The following is a 21,665-nucleotide window of genomic DNA, read 5'->3' as shown; positions in this document are numbered from 1 at the left end:
GTGAAAGGGTGTTCTCAAAGGCCGGAGAGGTTGTGTCAAAAAAAAAAGGAATCGTTTAAAACCAAAAACTGTTGAGAAACTGTTATTTCTGAATAAAAATGAATAAAATGTCCCCTGTCCTGTACATCACTGTCCCAAGTTACACAAGCATATTCAGTCCCCTCTTCCTAGTTCCACAAGCACGTTCACTGTCCTCTGCCTGCTTAAGCCCATGCCATTTTCCTAAAGTGACATAATAACATTATTACACAACCTGCCATATCATATGACACTACCATTTTGGGAAAATTTACACACACAGAATACATTCAAATAATATTTTTTTCTGCACATATGTGATAATTTATGTACAGAAATGATTTGGTCATACATTTTTGTAATTCATAGTCATTCCCAACAGCCATAACAGACACAAAAATTCAATGCATCACATTATGTGGTTCAGATACAGCTGCCTGTGATTTTATACACTTGGCCAGTAGGTGGTTTCGTGAAATGAAATGAAATGAACCCTTTCTCGAACCAATTGGCTGAAGTGGTTCGATGCCTCATGAGGCTTCATCTCGCCATCACTAGTTTCCACGTTTAAGAGCTACAGCGTTAAGCCCCTCTGTCGCGCTGCCATTTATTTGGGTTCTCCGTTACGGATAACATGTTTTGTATTATTATTACAAAACGTGAGCTCTCCTCTGGCCCCGCCCCCTCCTGCTGCTGTTGCTCTGCTCTGGCCTCTCTCTCTCTCTCTCTCTCTCTCTCTCTCTCTCTCTCTCTCTCTCTCTCTCTCTCTCTCTCTCTCTCTCTCTCTCTCTCTCTCTCTCTCTCTCTCTCTCTCTCTCTCTCTCTCTCTCTCTCTTGGGGGTGTGGTCACGACACAGCAGGTCTGTCGTTTGTCTTATGTAGTGGTGAGACACTTGTGAAACACCTTTCGCTTCACAACAGCCTTCAGTCTTTAACCAAGGTAAGAGCAAACTAAACGTATTCTTTGAATCTGATACATTACTTGGTAATAATAACAAAAACAAAGAGCTCAACACTACGGTAAGAGTTAAACCCGGAGAAAACATTACAATAAATGAAACGGGTGACTTGCAATGAGAGTGAATTGTAAACATGTTTGACAACGATTCACGTACATTTACAGTATTGACTACCTTATTGCTTAAATTGGTTTAATATTTTCGTGTAAAACGTCCACAGTTTATTCTGACTAGCTGAGATTTTATTGAGACAAAGAACCCTCCTTTCTAATATGCACGCTAAATGAAACTGAAAGTGGTTCTTATTGTGTTGAAAATCAGGAACAAACCCCAAAAGGGACTGTTACACTTTCAGGAAGTAGAAATGAAAACAGAACTGAGTCCCAGACGTTATTTGCATTTTTGTTTTTGAACTGTATGAATCTAAAGGTGAGAAATCACCAAAATAGCCATGATTAGTTTCTCAGTCAGTCACAAGTTCATACAGAAATATCAGAGCGGGCTTATTGTACTCTGTGTCCAATAGTTTAAGCAGAAGTGAATACAAACATGTTATTTGTGATTGGAGGATGCACATCTTTCACTTTCTTTGATGACCTGTGTGTGTGTGTGTGTGTGTGTCTCCCCCTGTGTGCAGATGCAGAAGTGGGTTGTGATCTGTTGGGCTCTCCTGGCTCTGGTTGGTGCTGATGAGTGTCCAGATGGAGGGAGATGTGACGACGGTCAAACCTGCTGCAACGACCCGGCCAACGGCTATGAATGCTGCCCACTGGATCAGGTAGACATGGTTCCTGCATGTTGTGCATCATAATGTAACACAGGACAGAGTTCATGCTAGCCAGAGACAGCCACAGGTAGCCTTGACGTTACCCTTTGGTGTGCACTTATTGACATGTATTCAATTATTAATTATTAAAAATGTACATTGACGGAAACCTGAAAGAATTCAGTTTATTTGCTGATACTGTGTGTGCATGTATTCCATATACATGTGAATATTTCTGCTCATAATAAGTCAAATTAATTTAACGTCTTCACAAGATAAACCTCAGTAAAGTTACAGTGCTTCCACTTCAGTAGGATGCTTTGTCCCTTTTGTCCATCATTTAGTTGCATGTAAATATGAGATAACCCTTCTTGAACTTCTTGTACTAAAAAAGAAATGAAGGCTGAACAGTGGTACTATTCATGCTCACCGGTGTTTTATCACTTTATGAGCCAGATAGAAGCTCAAGCTTCACTCAGCCAGTGAGATAGCAGTTTTAAAACTTTGTTAGTCAAAGTGTGCCTACTACTGCTGTCCCCTTGCAGGCTGAGTGCTGTGGGGATCACATGCATTGCTGTCCTGCGGGAACAGAATGCAACACAGCCACGTCCAGCTGTTCGAACTCGACCGGGTCCGTCCCCTGGGTGGAAAGAACTTCTGCTGATCAGCCCGGACTCTCCAAAGTGAGAATAACAGACACGCGTTGCTTTCATCGTAAGAGTGACAGTTCGACACATCTAAAGCGAGAGCCCCCTTTTCCCATCATGTCCCTGCAGTCCTTCAGGATGATCAAGACGTACATGGTGGAGGTGGACGACAACATCTGTCCTGATCAGTCTCGATGCCCAGCTGAGTATTCCTGCCTGAGGGGCTTGACAAAGTTTGGCTGCTGTCCCTTAGCTCAGGTAATGAAACCGTGTCCGACACAGACATTACATGTAATGCAGTTTATTCTAACAGCTCATGGTCAAACAAAACAAACAAGATCATCACAGAGGGGAGACTGTAACATCAAACATTGTTCAACTAAATTAGCACTTTCGCAATTACAACAGTTGAGTGTTATCCCTACAAGTATGAGAGAGTGCATTCGTGTCAGTCAGTTTAAAACGAATGTTAAAAGATGGTTGAAAGACACGCAGTCATGTTGACATGTTAACCCTTTCTAAAGAAGAGCTACACGGTCATTTAAGTGACAAACTGGTAAAAGAACAGTAAAATATGGACCAAAACAGTGAGGTCCATGGTGGAGTCCACTGGTGAACCACTCGTACAGTAAGACTGGTGGTATTAAGGGTGCATATGTTACGCAAAATGTGTCCTCTAAACTCCCCGTGACTTCCTGTCACAAGGAGGAACATTTGCTGTTTTGGTGAAACAAGCATTTTCACTTCACTGAATACAACAGGAAGTACTGTATTAAAACGCAGCGTCCTGCGTTTTGTTGTAAAGTTGTCTGCTGGATTGTTTTAGTCTGACTATATTGCACCTTTAGATGTCTAACTACTTCACCTGTTTGGGGTAAAGCAGTTAAGATTGAACCCTTGTTTCTATAAAACAAAATATCAATTCATGATTTCCTGACCCCTGACAGGGAGTCCCCTGCTCTGATGGGAAACACTGCTGCCCTGAGGGCCACCAGTGCAGCGCAGACAGCCGCTCCTGCATCAAAAAAGGTGAAATGCTTCTTCTCACTAGCACAACATATTACGAGACAGTCTGGAAAACTGTCCGGGACTTTCTGGCACAGCGCTAAACTGGTGTGAATGCTGTCTGCAGGACTCAAACTGCTTTGTGTCAATGGGTGATTACAAATCTGAGTGAACGGAAATGACACCTGCAGGCTCCAGTTTGGGGCCTCTTCTATTCAACCATGATTAGATGTACAAAAACGTCCTCCTGTTAAGCAAAGATGTATCTGAAATAATTGTTTTTTGGAGCCAAAGAAGAGCGATTAAAAGTCAGTGCTCAGCTTCAGTCGCTAACGTTGAAGACCACAAACCAAGCTAGAAATCTTTGTGTAGTTAATGTCTGGAATTTTAACATCAAGCACATTTCAAAATGAGCCCACAATCACCTTAAGAATATATCAATCATCAAAGGACTGTCTTCAAGGTTATTGAAGTGTTTGTACTGGGAAGTTGATTTAACTTAAAGGAAAATACCCGCTGAGTTACAGACTGGGGGCTCAGAAGGGCTTGTTGTTGTTCTTTCTCGCAAAATTTAGCGACTAAAACTAAGCGTCTAGAACTAGTGCTGCTTCCTACTTTCATTGTAAAAAATTTGTCAACACTGGGCTGGGTTTTTCCGTTGGATCACTTTTTAAATCTATCGTACTCTTTCTGGTTTATTTGTCTCAAAGCCCTTTTAAGTCTCATGTAAAGCGCTTTGTATCGGCTCGTTGTTGGAGGGTGCTGTGCCGATAAACTGGCCGAACTCTCGGAAGGGGTTTTCATCTCAAGCTTTTGAAATGTTTCCGTTGTGTTGTTGCAGAGCTTGTGACTACAGTTCTGTGCAAAGATGGAGTGTCGGAGTGTCCAGATGATACCACCTGCTGTGAAACCACAGAGGGAACCTGGGGTTGCTGTCCCATGCCAAACGTACAAAATGGCTGATCTTTTCATTGTAGACATACACTTTGAAATTCTAATAGTATAATTGAGATTATGAATGAGGAAAAAGTCAAATGTTGGATTTGCATGTCCGGTTATCGTGACTTTATGTTGTTTTATCATGTGTGGCTCTAAAGGTGATACTCCATGTGTCTTTACTGTCCAAACAGGCTGTGTGCTGCGAGGATAAGATACACTGCTGTCCTGAAGGGGCTGCATGTGATCTTCAAGAAAGCAAATGTGTTTTTTCATCGACCAAAAAAGTAACGCCTATGTGGCCCAAATTCCCTGCTAGGATAAGAGCGGACTGGGAGAACCAGAAAGGTCAGATTCATTGTGGTTAACTGCTGCTAAACTTACTTCCTCATTCTGATTAATTATTGCATGAGTGTTTATGCAGACATAGCAGTGTGTGTTTCCTCTTTCAGAAGGTGAAAAAGACACTGCAAAGACAGCTCTTGAAGTCAGCACAGTGAGTGCAGTTCCTCCCACAGAGAAGGATGAATCATCTTTCACCAAGGCAGCTGCAGGTGAGGTGTTCATCATGAATTTAAGTATGTATAACAAGCACACACACCTCATACAATATGTATCATAAGATGCACATAACGAGCCCAGATGCATGAGTTAAATGTAAAAACAGACCTTTTTTTTCAGCAGACGTTATGCTTAAATAACGTTAATAACGGCTGCATTCCATTTAATGTAGGGGGGTCCGTGAATGCAGGACTTAAGGCCCTGATCGGTTTCTTTTTTTTAAAGCTAACATTATCTTTACACAAACCATGGACTGTACGCTACCTAATGGTTAACAGCACAGTTATGTAACATCCCGTTAAAAAGTTAAATTATTTTAACTTTTATTATTGTGATATCCAGTTTTTGGTCCACTGTCTGCCTGATTCCATGTGGACGCAGCATTACTGTCACAGCTAAATGTTGTAAGTTGCAGCATTTCCTGGTATGACTGGACGAAATGTCGGTGGGAAAGGTCTATCAAAGCTAGTACAGCTTCTTCCTGCATGCAGTAGGTGTGGTAGTAATAGGTTACCATTAATTTACCAATGGCTGTTTGGCATCGATAATAGTATCAGTAATGTCTCATATTTTGGTAAACTGATTCTAAAGCCGTAGAACGTTTTTTTCAAAAGCATCAATGTGGCTGTTGTCTATTTGCTGAAAAAGAAATACAGGTGGGGAACGTTACATGTGACTCCACCCACTATTGTCCTGATGACACCACCTGCTGTAAGACTACAACAGGAGATTGGGCCTGCTGTAATCTACCTGAGGTAAACACACAAAAAAAGGTTTTTAAACTACCTTCCTGATGATTTTCCACTGGATTGACCTCCTAGATGTGCAGATAGTTTTAATAAGGTGCCACACTTTTGTGTTGAATTAATAGATGATACAATGTTGTCATGAAAGTTTCATGTTTCATTTATTTAAAGGAATAGTTCAACTGTTTAGTTCAAGCAAATACACTGATTTGTTTTTTGGTGAGATTCAGTCGAGAAGATTGTGACCACTTTCATGTCTGTACGGTAAATATGAATCTAACACCAGTAGCTAAGGTTAGCATAAAGAGCTAGCTTAGCTTAGCACAAAAACAGGCTGTTGTAAATGTTAGTACGAAGGAGATATGACGTGTTAACTAGTGAGTTTTTGGGTGCTGGTAGGTGGATGTTGTTAGCTTTTGGACAGAACCAGGCTAGCTGTTTCCTTCAGTTTCCAGTCTTTGTGCTAAGCTAAGCTAACCCGCTGGCTGTATACCGTACTGTCATGAAATTGGTATCAAGCTTCTCATCTAACTCTCAGCAAGATAACAAATAAGCATATTTCTCAAAACATTGAACTATCCTCTAAAGTGTATTTTTTGCACTCACTGATTTTATCATTTTCACTTGAACATGTCTTCACTTTGACTGACAATTCTCTCTCCTCATGCGTATTCACACATCCAGCAATGCCTGTGGCTGAAAGCTTTCTTGTCACTTTGTTCAAAAGGCCGTCTGTTGTGACGACCACGAATACTGCTGCCCGCATGACACCACCTGCGACCTGGCCACGTTGTCCTGCGACGGCATCTCGGGCTCAACGCCCATGAAGCAGAAGATCCCCGCGTTTGCCACGGCGGCACCCACGACAGTGGTCGCTCTAACCCAGAGCCAGGACACAAGCACAGAGCCAACTGGAGCCGAGGATGAGGATGAGGAAGACGAGGAGCGCATTCAGTGTGACCCCCACACCAGCTGCCCTCAGTCCACCACCTGCTGCTTCATGAGCTCGTCTCAGGAGTGGGGTTGTTGCCCGCTGCCACAGGTGAGCACTGAAATATGCAATAACAAGGACTTTTACCGCCTCATAGCATAAGATGATCATCACATAAAAGACTACAAATAATAAACTATGTTAATAAATTCATATTTAATGCTTAATAAATTCAATAAATGGTTTAGAACACCGCATAATGTAGTGGTAAGCAGCTATAAGGACATTTTATGTGTTTATTAATGTACTACTACTCTGTCATTTGTAGTTTATACACCATAATCCACTGATGGCTGCCCAGTCATAGTTGTTCACAAATACCGTTATAAACTCTATAACTACATTATAGTGTGTTATAAACAAATATTTATAAACTGCTTATATACGCGAGTTAAGTGTTATCTGGATTACAAAAAACAATAATGAAATATCAAATATGTTTAAGTCCAGGGTCTCATCTTATGAACAGCTTTTTTTTGAGAACAGTTAAAAATCTCAGAGGAACTTTATGAAGTTTATGAAGATATAAAGTTGAGAGAAGCAGCAAATCTGAACACTGGAGAAGTTAAAACCTCCAAATGTTTGACTTTTTTTTCACAACTCACTTAAAACGTTAAAACGGCTGTAATCAATACATTTCTATGAACAACGACAGTTCTCACCGGACGTCTGACAGACCTGAATATCATATTTCAGCTCATTGCTTTGGTTTTCCAGCCCACAGCTTCACTGTTCACGGTTCACTCTCATTACTCTCATTTCAATCGCAGCAAGCAACCAAATTGATTGTTTCTGTACCAAGAGCTCAGCAGTTAAGCAGCCAGCTAAGATTTCTGAAAACTTGTGTTCAGATTGTCTTTAATTTGTAAAAGTGAGACCCGACGAGTATAAATGACACCACGGTATCACTACTTTGCATGTGAAATAGTTCCCGCAGTACATTTCTACTCTCCTCTGTATTATTTCAGCCTCAGGCCACAATCACAAATTTCCTCAGGCTGTCACTCTAAAGTTACTGATTAATTAATGCACTCACATGTTTGCACTATTCTTAAGTTTGTTAATTTAAAAGAAGAACTGAAAAACAGTATGGTTGATGTGAAAGTAGCACTTTTACTCTCACTTCCCCCCCACAGGCGGTGTGTTGCACTGACGGGAGCCACTGCTGTCCCGCCGACTACACGTGCAACGTGGGGAGGACCACGTGCACCAAAGGAGAAGTGGTGATTCCCTGGTACACCAAGCTTCCCGCCACCACCAGCGTCGAGGCCGATCCCAGCTCTGTGCAGTGCGATGGGCAGATTGAATGTCCCGGACAGAGCACCTGCTGCCGGCTGTTGTCGGGCAAGTGGGGCTGCTGCCCGCTGCCAAATGTGAGCGCTGCACATGGAGAGATAACGTATACGATAACACCATCAGTCAGGGTGTACTTATGGAACACAATGGATGTCACTTCCACTAACCTCGTGCATGCTGTGTCTGCAGGCTGTGTGCTGCTCGGATAAGGAGCACTGCTGCCCACAGGGTTACAACTGCAACGTGGCCTCTAACTCCTGTCTGAAGCTCATCATGCTGCAGGTGGAGGCCGTCCCGCTAACACGGGTGCATCTGGCCGAGCGTCAACCCATGCCCATTCCCTCAAAGCACAGAGACGTCCAGTGCGATGAAGAGACCGCCTGTCCAGATGAAACGACCTGCTGCAGGACCTCGGATACTTCATGGGGCTGCTGTCCATCTCCGAATGTATGATAAACAGTCATAACTTTAACTTCTAAAGAAATAGTTTGACATTATGGGAAATACTCATATTTGCTTCTCTTGCAGAGAGTTAGATGAGAAGATGGATACCAATCTCATGTCTCTACGATAAGTAAGAAGCTGTATCAGCAGCTGTTTAGCGTAGCTTAGCACAAAGACTGGAAACAGGGGGAAGCAGCTAGCCTTGCTCTGTCCAAAGGGAATAAAACCAACCTACCAGCACCTCTAAAGCTCATTATCTAATGCATCGTATCTTATATGCAGAGACATGAGAGTGGTATCAAATGTATCATCTAATACTCCAATAAAAAAAGAATGTCAGGCTTTTTCTTTAACCATAGTTTAAAGCTAAGGCCGCCTTTACACAGTCAGGGAGAATGTTTCTTGTCTTCGCAGCCTTTCAGTTACAATAAATCCCAAAGAATGGGATCTTTTTAAGTTGTAAAACGTTGTTATAGATTTAACTACTGTATTAGTATGCTGCTTACATATTATTGCACAAGTATTAATCATCAGATAATTCTGCAAAGCAAGGATTGAACACCAGGGATGTGGAATAGGCCGCAGGAGTCGCAGTTGTGTGCATTTTTACCACCAAAAATAATCAACTCCTGTGATATTTGGAGTTGTTATTACAGCCAGCTTTAATGTGGGTTTGTCATAATAGAAGGATGATGGTGGAGAAACCTGATGTCAGTTGGTTACAGTAGTTGAAGTAATTAATTTGTTTTAGCACAATGTTGAGGTTCAGATATCAGATAATCAGACTATCAGATAATAGTTTAATAATGTAACTAATAATATTCTGGGAGGAGACATACTTATATATTTAATATTTGAAACGTGCTGCTAATACCTCTGTACTTTTTCTAAAGTAACATTTTAAAGGCTGTTTTTCACATGTGATAGACTCAATTTAACCACTATCTTAACTAAAGCACCTGTTTCCTCCACCACCAGTTGTCAGTTTTACATGTCTTCCTTCCTCTGTCGTCTCCACAGGCGGTGTGCTGCAGCGACTTGCTGCACTGCTGTCCCACCGGCTACACCTGCACCGCGACTGGAGGCTGCATCAAGAGCACCAGGCTCCGCTGGGACAAGTGGCAGGTGTTCCTCGCCAACAAAAAGAGAGCTCTAGTTGTGTGAGAACACCTCCCCTGCACTGGCATTTGTTTCTGCATAATGCACTAAATTGGAATAATGTAAAATATTTAATCCTAATCTTTGTGGTGAAGGTGAAGGGGACGCTGTTTCATTGAATTGCACTTGGGGTTATGATGTTCTGCAACAACAACCACATGCAACAAGATCAGGGCATCAACATTTGAATGACTCATTCTAAAAGTCAGATACAGCCTTGTTATTCCAAGCACACAGTTGCAAGCTAGTTGACTTCCCTCCATCCATTAAAAACCATCCACAGGCAATGTGATTGTTTTCCCTGTCAAATCTGTTTTTGTATGTTCCGCTTCAGCTGCGTTGTACTGCAGAGTGCACTTCTATCAATAATCAGTCACAATTCAGGGCATAATTTCACATGATTTTATCATTTTAAATGTATTGAATTTCACCTCATCATGAGTGAATCCTCTGTAGTGATGTTTTCTGGTCAGTACTTCAGATATTGGATATATTCGTGCCATATTCTGAAATGAATCATTGAATTTTAAGTGTTTGAATTGTGTGCATCTTGTTGTCACTTGTGTTAATTTGGGTTTTAAACACACCATGATGCAAACATGGAGAGATATTCTACTCAGTGCTTAATCTGCATGAAACTAATAAACAAGCAATTTATTGTATGACATTACACCGTGTCAAATCATTCCTGTATGAATACTCTATTAAAGAATCTGTTTCTATAAGAAGGGAGGGAGGGAAAGGCATAAAAGAGGACTCCGCATTAAACGCCTGTATTTCCTTATCCGTACTTCCGGGATGGAATTCCACTTTTCAGGATGACGTACAGTTTGAGCCTCTTCTGACGTCAGGCTTTTTATTTGGGATTATCAGTCCTCTTTGTGAGCAGTGTGACGCTCTGAAGGAGTAACAATACAGATTTCCGATTACAATTCAAAATAAAAGCCTAAAATAAAGGAAATATGTTTTCTTTTTGTTAAATATAGAATATAAAAACTATCCAAACCGTAAATACTGTGTTGTTTTCCACAGGAGAAAAAAAATGAACCGGCTTGGATGTGGGGAATCAAATAAAGAAAATAAGATCTTGAATAATTTAGGGATATCAAATATAAAATCTATACATCATAATACATTAAACTCTACAAATTAATTGTGTAAATATTTGTGCCAAAGAAATCAAGCTTCAGCAGCCATGATATGTGTAGGCCTACTTTACATAATATAAATATAATATGGGTATGTAAGTATTCACATCTACTTTTCATACAAAAATTTAATTTTTTAATTTGTTAAAAAATATAAAATTGAATGTACAGTATGTTACATAATAGTGGAATATAACAGATTACTTTTGATTCAGTAACATTTAATGCAGTATTTTACTTATAATTGAGCATATTTCATAATAATTATAACAATGAGTAATATATTTTATTGACATTGCACTTTTCAAAACAAATGTTACAACGTGCTTCACAAGGTAATAGATACTTCATCACACATTTACAAATAAACAATACAGACACTAAGACAACATACATAATATAAATGCTATTCTCAAAAATGTTTCTTTAAAATGATCTGACAGTACGATAAATTAAGAAAGAATTTCCGTTACGTTAATATGGACACTTTTATTTTGAAGACAAACGTTCTAGACTAGACTTCCGGTGTTTTCCCGCACGCTTTACGTGTCTCCGTTTTGACGTATGAATCATCCTTCCCAAGATGGCGTTACACCTGTTTCTCCGGTGGTGATTCGTGTTGTTGTCTGCGCAACGCCAGAAAACAAATCATTCAAGGAAAAGACAGTTGACAAACCGGAAACTTAGTTTAAACAGCTGGACTTTCAAACCTCCGCCCCGTCTTTTTTCAAAATGTCCACGGAGGAGCTGTCAGCCTCGGACAGCGAGGCTGCCTTCGCCAGCGCAGGGGAGCGGTGGGCACCGGTCGGGGCCGTGGCCAGCCCGGAGGATGAGAGCGGCAGCGGGAGCCCTGGCCAGCCGAAGCAGAGAGGCTTGTCCTCGGCGGCCACGGATGAGGAAATGGCCGCCAGGCTGGAGAAGCTGGAAGAGGAGCAGCACCTACTAAACTCCTCTCTCCTCGCGCTCACCTCTCACTTCGCCCAGGTGCAGTTCCGACTGAAGCAGGTAGTTCACGCGCAGACCGATGAGAAGGAGAGGATGCTGGCCGAGCTGGAGGAGTTCGCCTTCAGGGGCTGCCCGCACGTGGTGGGCTGCAGAGCTCTAGATGCCAAACAGCTGGAGAACTCGGTGAGGACAAACTACGACCACCATGATGTTTACACTCTCTCTGAGTGCATGTCAGGACAAGGTGACAGGTGTCACAACATGTCATTGAAACAGTAGAATATCCTTGTATATACTCCTATTTTAATGGTCCTTATTATATGAATTCTATATGATAATAGTATATATTTAGGACTATAGTGCAGTGTTTACAGGTGTCTGAGTCTTTGCCAAGATGCTGTAAAGTGTATGTGTGTGCTGAAAAGAAAGGGTAATCAATTGATTAGTCAACCACTGTTTTGATTATCGAGTTATTTTTTATACAAACGAGCACAATATTTCCGTATTCCAGCCTCTTAACTTAGATGATTTTGTGCTTTTATTTCCCCTATGTGACAGTTAACTGCATATTTTGGAGTTTAAGTTAATTAGTTTGACAAAATGTATTTTTTTTACATTTTTAATAATCAATGATTTGAGAAAACAATTGTCAGGTTGTCATGTTTTTTATGCGTTATTTTGCCTGTATTAAATTAAAAAAGACAATTGTCAGATTTATAAATATTGAAAGGTTAAATGCAGGTTGTGTAGAAGCTTACAGAGATGTTTGACACTCATAAACACACTCATTTTTGTTGGACAAATGCGTCTCCTCAGTGGCTGTGAGGTTTCTGATTAAAACGTTTGTGTTGACTCACGGCGCTGCCAGCTCAATGAGAATGCTTCCAGCAGATCACTATCTGTTTAATAAAGGCTTCTGTGTACACAACCATGGTGAGCCGAGCTGCTTTTGGTCCCTGCTGTTGTTTCCTCCCAGCTTCTTTGCATTCAGTCTTAACTGAAGTAAAATCTCGGCCTCACATAATAATTAATTTGGAGTTATTTCTCATCATAACCCCCAAACTAAAGGTGTTTTTATGTAATTTCTCCTTCGTCGCCTGCTTTCCTTGAAGGGAGATCTGGTGAGTATGAGGCCTGTTGTTGTCTCGTGTATTTGTGTGTAAGTGTTGTGACACGAGTACGAAAAAGATGCAGCTGAGTGTTTGATAAAGTGCTGCATGGGACTGTCTATCAAACGTTAATACGTCTCACTTAAAAAGCTGTTAAAGCTTTTAAGTGAATTTAATTACAAATGTATTACAAAGAGCTTTTAGAATCTTAAATATTGGTATCAGAAGCAAAGCTCCCACATTGGTCAAGATCTAGTACACGCTGTTCACACTCTCTGTCTGTAGAAATTAAAATCAGTGTGTGTGTGTGTGTGTGTGTGTGTTTCTCCTGTCAGAGTGAGAGGGACAAGAGGGAGCGCCTGGAGGCTCAGAGGGAGAAACAGAAGGATCTCATTTTCCAACTGAAGACACAGCTGGATGATCTGGAGCACTTCGCCTACCAGGAGGGCAGCTACGACGCTCTGCCGCAGTCCGTCATCATGGAGAGACAGAAGGTGGGGTTGTGGAAGATGAACCATCACTCGCCACCGGGTTCAGTCCCCGTCACATGTTGATGGGTTCAGATCTGCTACAGCTCGTCTGATCCTCATACTTACGTGATGAGAGGCTATCATGGCTAAATATGACTCAGTTAGTAAATACAAACTGTTTTGAAGCTTCCCACCAACACCACTTCCAATACAACACTACGTCCATTCTCCAACCTTCTTACATTCTTCAGGTCATCATTGACGAGTTGATCGAAAAGCTGGACGTGAACCTGAACGAGGACATCGGCAACTTGTCGCCCGAGGAGCTGCGACAGAGAGTGGACGCTGCCATCGCTCAGATAGTGAACCCAGCCAGGGTCAAAGAGCAGCTGGTGGATCAGCTCAAGACCCAGATCAGAGACCTGGAGATGTTCATCAACTTCATCCAGGGTACGTGGTCTCATACGCGGTAAAACCCGTCATTCAAGTGGATACCAATGCGCCGTTTCACTGCAGTGTCTGCTCGTTTGTTTTCCTTTCACAGTTTATTTGATGAATTTTGCTTTTCTTTCCTAAAAGATGAAGTGGGGAACCCTCTCCTGTCAGATGGTGGACTCAGCCAGCAGCCACAAGCAGCAGGGACCAATGCCAGAACTCCAGAACAGAAGAAGAAAGGTCAGTTCGTATCAAACTCGTACAGCAGATACTATTTAGTGTTAGCAGTAATAAAGCCAGTAGATTTGGGTTTAAGATCTGGCTGAATGTGCCCGGCTTCAGAGTGAAGACCAAGATGTTTCTTTTTGAAGATGTATTGGTAAACTCTTTATAAAGGTTTACTGGATGTGGTGCTCAGAGCCACCAGTGTTGCTGTCCAGTATAAGTTCCTGTGGTTCTCCTCCTCTCTGTGCAGTGGACCCGGAGCAGGCCCAGAAGATGCGAGAGACCGCCCTGCAGCTGATCCAGAAGGCCCTCGCCGTGCTGCAGATCTTCGCTGCGAGCCAGTTCGGCTGCGCCCCCGGCCACCTTCCTCAGAACGTGTGGCCTCAGGGGTCGACCCTGCAGAACTACGGGCCCCTGCTGCAGCGCCTGGAGGCGGCTGTCGACAAGGTGCGAGTGCTGGGCTCGTGCAGACAGCCGTCCCTCGAACACGTCGTCAACTACACCAGCAACGCGGCGCTGGGACCCCGAGACGAGCTGACGTCGTCGGTGAGGAAGGAGCTGGCGATGGCTCTGAAGGACTTGTTGTCTCACGGCCTCTTCTCGCCCTCCCAGACCATGAGTCTGGTGCTGGCGCCAATCTCCTGCCTGCTGCCTTACAGACCGACCCCACAGACCATGCACCCATGGGAGCTCTTTGTCAAATACTACCACTCCAAAAACGGGAAAGCTTTCGTGGAGACTCCGGCCCGCCAGCTTTCTCAGTCCTTCAGCCTCCCCGTGGCGGGCGGCCCGGTGACCGTCACCCCTAAGCAGTCTCTGCTGTGGGCCGTCCACACTGTGCTGAATGAGCACGGACGCTACAAGCGAGGACCGGACACCGAGTTCAAAGCGCTGGTGTGCATGGCTCTGAATGAGCAGCGGCTGGTGTCGTGGCTCAACCTGCTGTGTAAGTCCGGGACCCTCGTACACCCGCACTACCAGTCCTGGAGCTACATGGCCCAGACCGGCTTCGAAGGAGCCCTGCGCATCCTGGGCCGCATCAGCCACCTCAAATTCAACCTCCCAGTGGACCTGGCTGTCCGGCAGCTGAAGAACATTAAAGATGCTTTCTGAGGAGGCGACACAGCCATGAAAACTAATGGAAACATCAGCCTCAGAAATCAAGTATTTTACCCGCAAAAACATGACTTTGTGCTTCAAGTATGCAACCTTTCAAAGGTTATTTAAGTAGCGACCCATCTTAAGTGAAGTGTGTGATGTCTTCTGTGCATGCATGGATGATTATGTCGTGTGACCTTCTGTTTATGATGCCAAAATGATGATGCTACTCGTACTGTAAACATGCCTTAGATGGAGATGGAGATTTCCTCACGTTTAGAGAAGCCTTCCTGACCTTTGCGACCTGTGCTCATCACACCCTGTCATCGCCCTGTGTACCTGACGGCGTCCTAACCTATGCAGCTAAGAGAGAGGTAGGATGTGTACAGTAATCAGTACTGTAATGCGGTCGCCACTGAGACAATCCAGGAAGAAAAAGTAATGAGCGGAAACTCGATACCGAGGTTTCTAAACGGCAAACTGTCGTTCACAGTGAAAAGTGCAGTGACTCTTCTGTTGTGCCGTTTGTTCGTTCGGTGGTAAATCCCGTGGAGCAGATCGGTTGCTCTCTTGACGCACTCTTCGGACGTGAAGTTAAAGCGTTGTGTAACATTGTCTGCAGACTCCATTTTGAAACCTGTGAAGCTGTTCTCACCTCTTGCACGTTGTGTTTCAGGTGTTAGACCCTGTTAGACCTGCTGCTTCTCTCCTATTCCAGGTGTATTTAGGATCAGAATTAGATGGCAGTGATGTTGTATGATTAGAACGATGTAACACGATTGTAGGATATGAAAGGTTTTGTTTTGTTTCCTGTTTTTCAGAGAACATTTTTCTTTTTTTTTATCTTCCGGAGACTGAAGAGTTGCACGATTTCTATCCTTAAATACTGAATGTACAAACCATAGATGCTATTAAACTGAGGTTTAGTTTATATCTGCTGTATGTTTAACTGCTGTTTCTGGGACTAACACACACACTGATGTGTGTATCAAACCTTTGATAAAAGAGGATCACTGCATCTGTACTTCCCGACATAGAAACCTGTGCACCTGGAGACACATGTTCATCATTTATTTTATGTTGCTGTGTAAACGCTTCTGTTTCGGTGTGGTAGATATGCTGCCATATTTAACTTCCTACATTCCTATTTTTGTTGTAGAGCTGTTTTATTGGGATTTATGTAAGGAGTCATTTATTTATTTATTTATTCATGGCATAGCATGTTTTAACTCCCCTCTGAAGTCGGTTGAACATATCAGAACACTTAGTTAAAGTAGCTAGAAACACACTGAATCATTTAAATTTATGTTGTTTTTAATCACAAATAATATATTGTGAGATATGAATTGTTTATTTTTAATCAATGCATAGCTACAGCTGTAAATACATTAAACTTAGTAAATGAACCGCTGTGCTGCTGTGAGTCTTTATTCTTTGTGCTTTATAGAAATCAAGACTTAAAACTTTACACATTATTGATATTCTTTTGTTGAAATGGCACTCCCCCCCCCCCCCCCCCAACTTTATTTGAACACATTTCACGCAGAACAAGGCTGACAGAACATCCTGAACGAGACATCTATTGTATTCCTTACATGAAAAATACCTATTCATCGCTTTCAATACATGAAATAAAATAATAAAGTGCATTGATAGTAATATTTGTAAATTGTTTTTAATGAGCAAAATAGTTCACCACTAAAGGTTTATTGTGTCTCTTTTAACTTCACATTTGTTTTTCTCCACTACATTTATTTTAGTTACATTCTAGTCACTTTATACTTTAAAGTTCAATGTTTAACAGACAAACTATATGACCAGTTTATGAAATATAATTTATTGTTGTAGATTAAACTACCCAACAGTATATGAAGTAGTTAAAATTTGCTTTACTTTAACCAGCTACAACATAGAACGCTGTGTCTGTATTAATAATTCAATATTATAATATCACACTGAAAGGTCATTCTGCATAATGAGTACTTTTTTCTTTTGATAATTTAAGTATATTTTGAAGCTATGACTCCAGTACTTTTAGAAGGAAGTAATTAACTACTATTACTCATGTACTTAAACTTTTACTGAACATTTTACTGCTAATTTACACTTCTACTCTACTGCATTTCAGAGGGAAATATTACAATAGTACTTTTACTCCACTACATACAGTATATTTGATAACCGCCGCAGATCCAGATTAATAAATATAATCATCAAATCAATTGAGCCTTGGAGGATCAAGCGGATAGCTTCAACATTAAAGTGATGAACACATTAATGCATCAATAATTATATTACAATAATATAATATGTTATTCCCATAGACTGGGCCATTCTGCGTGAGTACTTTTACTTTTGGTACTTTGAGTATATTATGATGTTTTTTGTACAGTACTTTTACTTGTTGTGAAGTAATTGTACCTTCTTATTCTATCTTCAATCACAGCATTAAATACACAAAATTTAACATTTTCTTATTTGTAAAATGTTACATTGTAGCATCCACGCGATGTGTGATGAATTTGTCTATGTTAAATAAATAAATAAACAAAAAACTGACTCTTTTCGAGCAGAAAACTACACCCGGAAGTGACGTGTGTGGATCGGTGGTGTCAAAGGTCACTAAAACCTTATCGGCTTCCTTTCCTGCTAGCGGTGGCCGTAGAACAGCATCAGTGAGTGAAATTTCCCTTCCAACAATCTTCAACCATCGCTCCAAATCTGAGCATTTTAACCGTTTTTATCGCACCACACTTACGACAACGACTCCTTTAGCCAAGACGAGTCTGTTAGTTTCGTGTATTTTTGATTGACAAAGGGAGAAAAATGATTGTTTATGTCGCAGCGCTTCGTCTCCGTAGCGCTCATTTTCCAACTGAACCGCATTGTTAAAGGGGGCTGATTATATGTGTTAAGACTGTGTAGGGCGCCATGTAGTTCCAACACAACTTAAATGCCGTCTTCAAAGCGTGTGTAAGAGTGAAATAAAATGTTTTAAGCTTTAGAAACGTTATGCTAGCCCTTCCCTGGCTGGACGCTAATGCTTAGCTTGCTAACCAAAGCAGCAGCACTGAGCAGCGGACGTTTAAACGTGTTCCCCTCAAGTTTCAGCGGTTCATTTGGTCTTGTTGACACTAGTAATGTTGCTTGTGAGGTGTTAAGTTATTCGTGGTGACACAGAGGTTTGACATTGTTTTAATTTTTTGCAGAAATGGGCAAGTTCATGAAGCCTGGGAAGGTGGTGATGGTCCTAGCTGGACGCTACGCCGGGCGCAAAGCTGTTATCGTCAAGGTAAAAACATGTCTATGTGGGTGCGATGTGGTGTAATGAGTCTGCAACAAACACAACAGATTTTCCTAAACATTTAGATGTTTAGCAGACATGTACGCATTATTTTGTCAAATATACAACATTATAGGATTGATTCAAAGTTGTGTATAGTTTGTGTCTGCCTTAACCCGCAGTCCCTTTTTTGTTGTCTCCTTTTAGAATATTGACGATGGCACAACAGACCGTCCTTACAGCCACGCTCTGGTCGCAGGCATCGACCGCTATCCCCGCAAGGTGACTACAACCATGGGCAAGAAGAAGATCGCCAAGAGGTCCAAGATCAAGGCCTTCGTCAAGGTGTTCAACTACAACCACCTGATGCCCACCAGGTCGGTGTCTGTTGTCTGCACTCATTTCCTGTGATTGAGTATTATATTGTCTGTCTTCCTTGTTTTACTCTCTGGCAGCAAACTTAAGTGTTTAGTCTCCAAAAGTACAGATGCAGTGGAAGGTTGATGAAACAAAATATGTCCTGCGGATTAAGTGATGCACTTCACCGCTTAAGATAACAGACACGAAACAATCCTTGTGAAGTAAAAAGTGTGAGAGATGAGTTGCGCCGTTAGATTATATAAGATGCATTGATTTAAAAAGGCACATTTAGGGTTAGAACCCAGCCACACACCTGTGGGCGTAAAAGTGTCAAGATAATTCAACTACAACTACCACGGTGCATTTTGTTAGGAAACGTCTTGTTGCTGAGCTTGTTTATCTACGTTCATTCTAGTTTTTGTTTTATCTTTGATCACATACACATCTAACCTCGTCCCTTCAGAATTACTGGCTTCCTCAGTATTTTAATTAGTGTGAAGACAAACAAACATAAAGAGTAAAAACATGAAGACATTCCAAACATTGACAGATATTTGCTTCCTGACATGTAGACCATAGTTTACACATTTACTTTGTGCACATTTTACCTGTTGTCACACACATTCTGTTTTCCTTTTTAAAAGAAGTTTTGTTTATGCTCGGATGCAGGAATCTGTTCAGCTTTATTGTCATATTTGAATTATGTCATGCTATTGGTAGGTTGTGTGAATGAGATTGGAAATAAGATATTAGATGCGTTTAAGTAAATAACATTTAAATCACATTTGCTGTCACAGGATGCCGTTCTGGAGCAATGTGAACATAACAAATAATGATACTTAACCTTTTAGATCAGAGCTCAATTACATGTTTACATGAAAGTGTTTCGAATTGAACATTTTTCCATGTTTAAAGAGTGTTGTGCCTAAAATGTTCCATTTTAATAAGCTGTATAATTTCAAGTTTACGTCTATGTATGAGATGTGGACTGTAAAACTCAGATTTGATGAGCAGGTTTATGATCTGATTACCAGTTTGTCTCACAGCAACCAGTGAGACTCTGAGCTGTGACCAGTGGAGGGTTTAAATAACAGTCTTTCCTCGATGTGCTCGTTTCCTTCAGATACTCTGTTGATATTCCTCTGGACAAAACTGTCGTCAACAAGGACGTCTTCAGGGACCCGGCCCTCAAGCGCAAAGCCAGGCGGGAGGCCAAGGTCAAGTTTGAGGAGAGGTGAGTCGGTGTGACGGTGGATTCTCAACTTCAGCGTGCTTCAGGCCCACATGTTGGGACATTCAGACAATAATGGCACAATGGTGTCTCTTAACTATAAGATCCAGAGTTCAGACAGATGTTGTCTCAGTCGCATGCTGTTAGTGATGTCATGCACCTCGCGCTTCCTTTGTGGGCGAGAGACCGCCGTCAATCAACGCTGTCATTTGTGCATAACAAGTTTGTTTTAGTGTAATAATCCTGTTGGTGAACAAAGCTTCCCAGTTGCTGCATTGTGATCCATAATTTGAGATATTAGTTAAGATAGTTGTTCGTATTCGATGAACTGGTCACATATCGGGAGTTTCTCCTCTCAGTCCTGTGATGTTCATCAGAGTGAATGTACTGAACTTGTTTGTTCTGTTTTCAGGTACAAGACGGGCAAAAACAAGTGGTTCTTCCAGAAGCTCAGATTCTAACTTCACTCGGTTTCACAAATAAATGTTTAAAAATGGACGTTGGCTGTTTGCTCTTTGTCGACATTTTCTGTCTTATTTTTACCGTCTCGGCCCCAGTCTGGAGGATTATTGATCTGGTTCATACGATCCTTTCAAATGTATTTTTGAAATACTCAATGCTGTCAGAAGCTGTAACACACAACCTAAAATGACTTACCGTAAGTTGTTGAATATTTTGACACTAAAGTCAAACTGTTGTGATCGCGCGATGGTGAGATGTCAACCTTTTCTTTCTCAGACTGTATCAAAGTATTCATTTTTATTGAACTGGAACAAATGGATTTCTACCTCAAGACAAACTTCATGCACCTCATGTCTCACTAAACGAGCTCTCAAACGTCGTTCTCTACACCTACTTAGTAGTTTGTTATTGAGGTTATGTCATATACATTATAATGTAGCTACATTGTTGTAAGTCAGGTACAATATAAAAGTACAATAGGAGCGGTGGTTGAAAGTAACAAAGTACATAAATGTAAGTTCATTTTAGAGGTACTTCACTGGTGTACTCGTATTATGCATGTACTCTGTCTTTCATGTGAAAACTTGAGTAGATTTATACTTTTAGATGGCTTTTTTTTTTTTTTTTCACCAACAAAATACATTTATTAAAAAATAAATAGTTTTACTCAATTGAAATTTAAATCGGATCAACTTTAAGATTAAAATACTGCCGACAGTTCACAGTAATTATACAATGTATAATGAAACACTTGTGCAGGTCTTATTTGCATAAAGAGTCATTTTAATTTGATATTTCAAGTCAATTTCTAATATCTACTTGAGATTCAGAATTTGTACTTGTAACTGTTTATACTGTGGTACTTTTACTTAAGCAAAGGATCAGAGTACTTTTCCCACCTCTGTTTTATGAGCTTGTGTACTTTTACAGTAGTGGAATGTAACGAAGAACAACTAACTGGTAACTTTGAGGTACAAGTATTTCCATTTTCTGTTACTTCATATTTTTACTCAAACACTTATTCAATAACTTGTTTCTTTGAAGATTCATACTATTAATATAAATCAACTAATAAATAAAATATTAAATTGAGGGACCCAACAGTTTATGAAGATGTTGAAATGAGCCCAACCGTTACCATCTGCAACATTAGTGATGAACACATTAATGCATCAATACTTATAATCCAGTAATATAGATCTGAAAAAAGCCATTGTGCATAGTGTTTACTTTTTGTACTTGTGTGTGTATATATATATATATATACTTATTTTGTGACGCAAATACTTCTGTACTAAGATTTTTAACGCAGAGTACTTCTTACACCAGAGGCTTTGAATGTAGCTTGTCACTACAGCTGATATGTTTTCTG

The 21,665-nt window shown here is 41.1% G+C and overlaps 3 protein-coding genes across 4 annotated transcripts in view; all 3 read left to right on the top strand.

Moving 5' to 3' along the window:
- Window positions 1–20,329, top strand: part of rpl27 (ribosomal protein L27) — a 106,671-nt gene extending 86,342 nt beyond the window's left edge. Inside the window, exons 1-5 of one of the 2 annotated variants that reach the window (XM_079281524.1) lie at window positions 17,575–17,632; window positions 18,167–18,249; window positions 18,448–18,617; window positions 19,724–19,834; window positions 20,244–20,329. In XM_079281524.1, the coding sequence (XP_079137650.1) occupies window positions 18,169–18,249; window positions 18,448–18,617; window positions 19,724–19,834; window positions 20,244–20,292 (411 nt within the window). In that variant the 5' untranslated portion in view covers window positions 17,575–17,632; window positions 18,167–18,168 and the 3' untranslated portion in view covers window positions 20,293–20,329. Of the gene's footprint in view, window positions 1–17,574; window positions 17,633–18,166; window positions 18,250–18,447; window positions 18,618–19,723; window positions 19,835–20,243 lie in introns of those variants that run through there. The other variant, XM_079281525.1, reaches the window with a different exon arrangement.
- grna (granulin a) lies at window positions 869–10,191 on the top strand. Its single transcript, XM_079282616.1, has 13 exons — window positions 869–958; window positions 1,615–1,755; window positions 2,289–2,426; window positions 2,520–2,648; window positions 3,338–3,419; window positions 4,237–4,343; window positions 4,526–4,679; window positions 4,784–4,885; window positions 5,541–5,647; window positions 6,366–6,680; window positions 7,766–8,002; window positions 8,115–8,372; window positions 9,390–10,191. Exons 2-13 carry the CDS (start codon window positions 1,615–1,617, stop codon window positions 9,531–9,533), a joined length of 1,914 nt encoding a protein of 637 aa, XP_079138742.1. The 5' UTR covers window positions 869–958; the 3' UTR covers window positions 9,534–10,191.
- Window positions 11,333–16,443, top strand: rundc1 (RUN domain containing 1). The gene is made up of 5 exons (XM_079282563.1): window positions 11,333–11,803; window positions 13,065–13,223; window positions 13,451–13,649; window positions 13,779–13,874; window positions 14,110–16,443. Exons 1-5 carry the CDS (start codon window positions 11,408–11,410, stop codon window positions 14,970–14,972), a joined length of 1,713 nt encoding a protein of 570 aa, XP_079138689.1. The 5' UTR covers window positions 11,333–11,407; the 3' UTR covers window positions 14,973–16,443.
- Window positions 20,330–21,665: the final 1,336 nt, after the last annotated feature.

The sequence above is a fragment of the Melanostigma gelatinosum genome (assembly GCF_949748355.1).
Source record: "Melanostigma gelatinosum genome assembly, chromosome: 13".
Lineage (NCBI taxonomy): Eukaryota > Metazoa > Chordata > Actinopteri > Perciformes > Zoarcidae > Melanostigma > Melanostigma gelatinosum.
The sequence above is the reverse complement of the archived record's forward strand: the minus strand, read 5'-3'. Positions and strand labels throughout refer to the sequence as shown.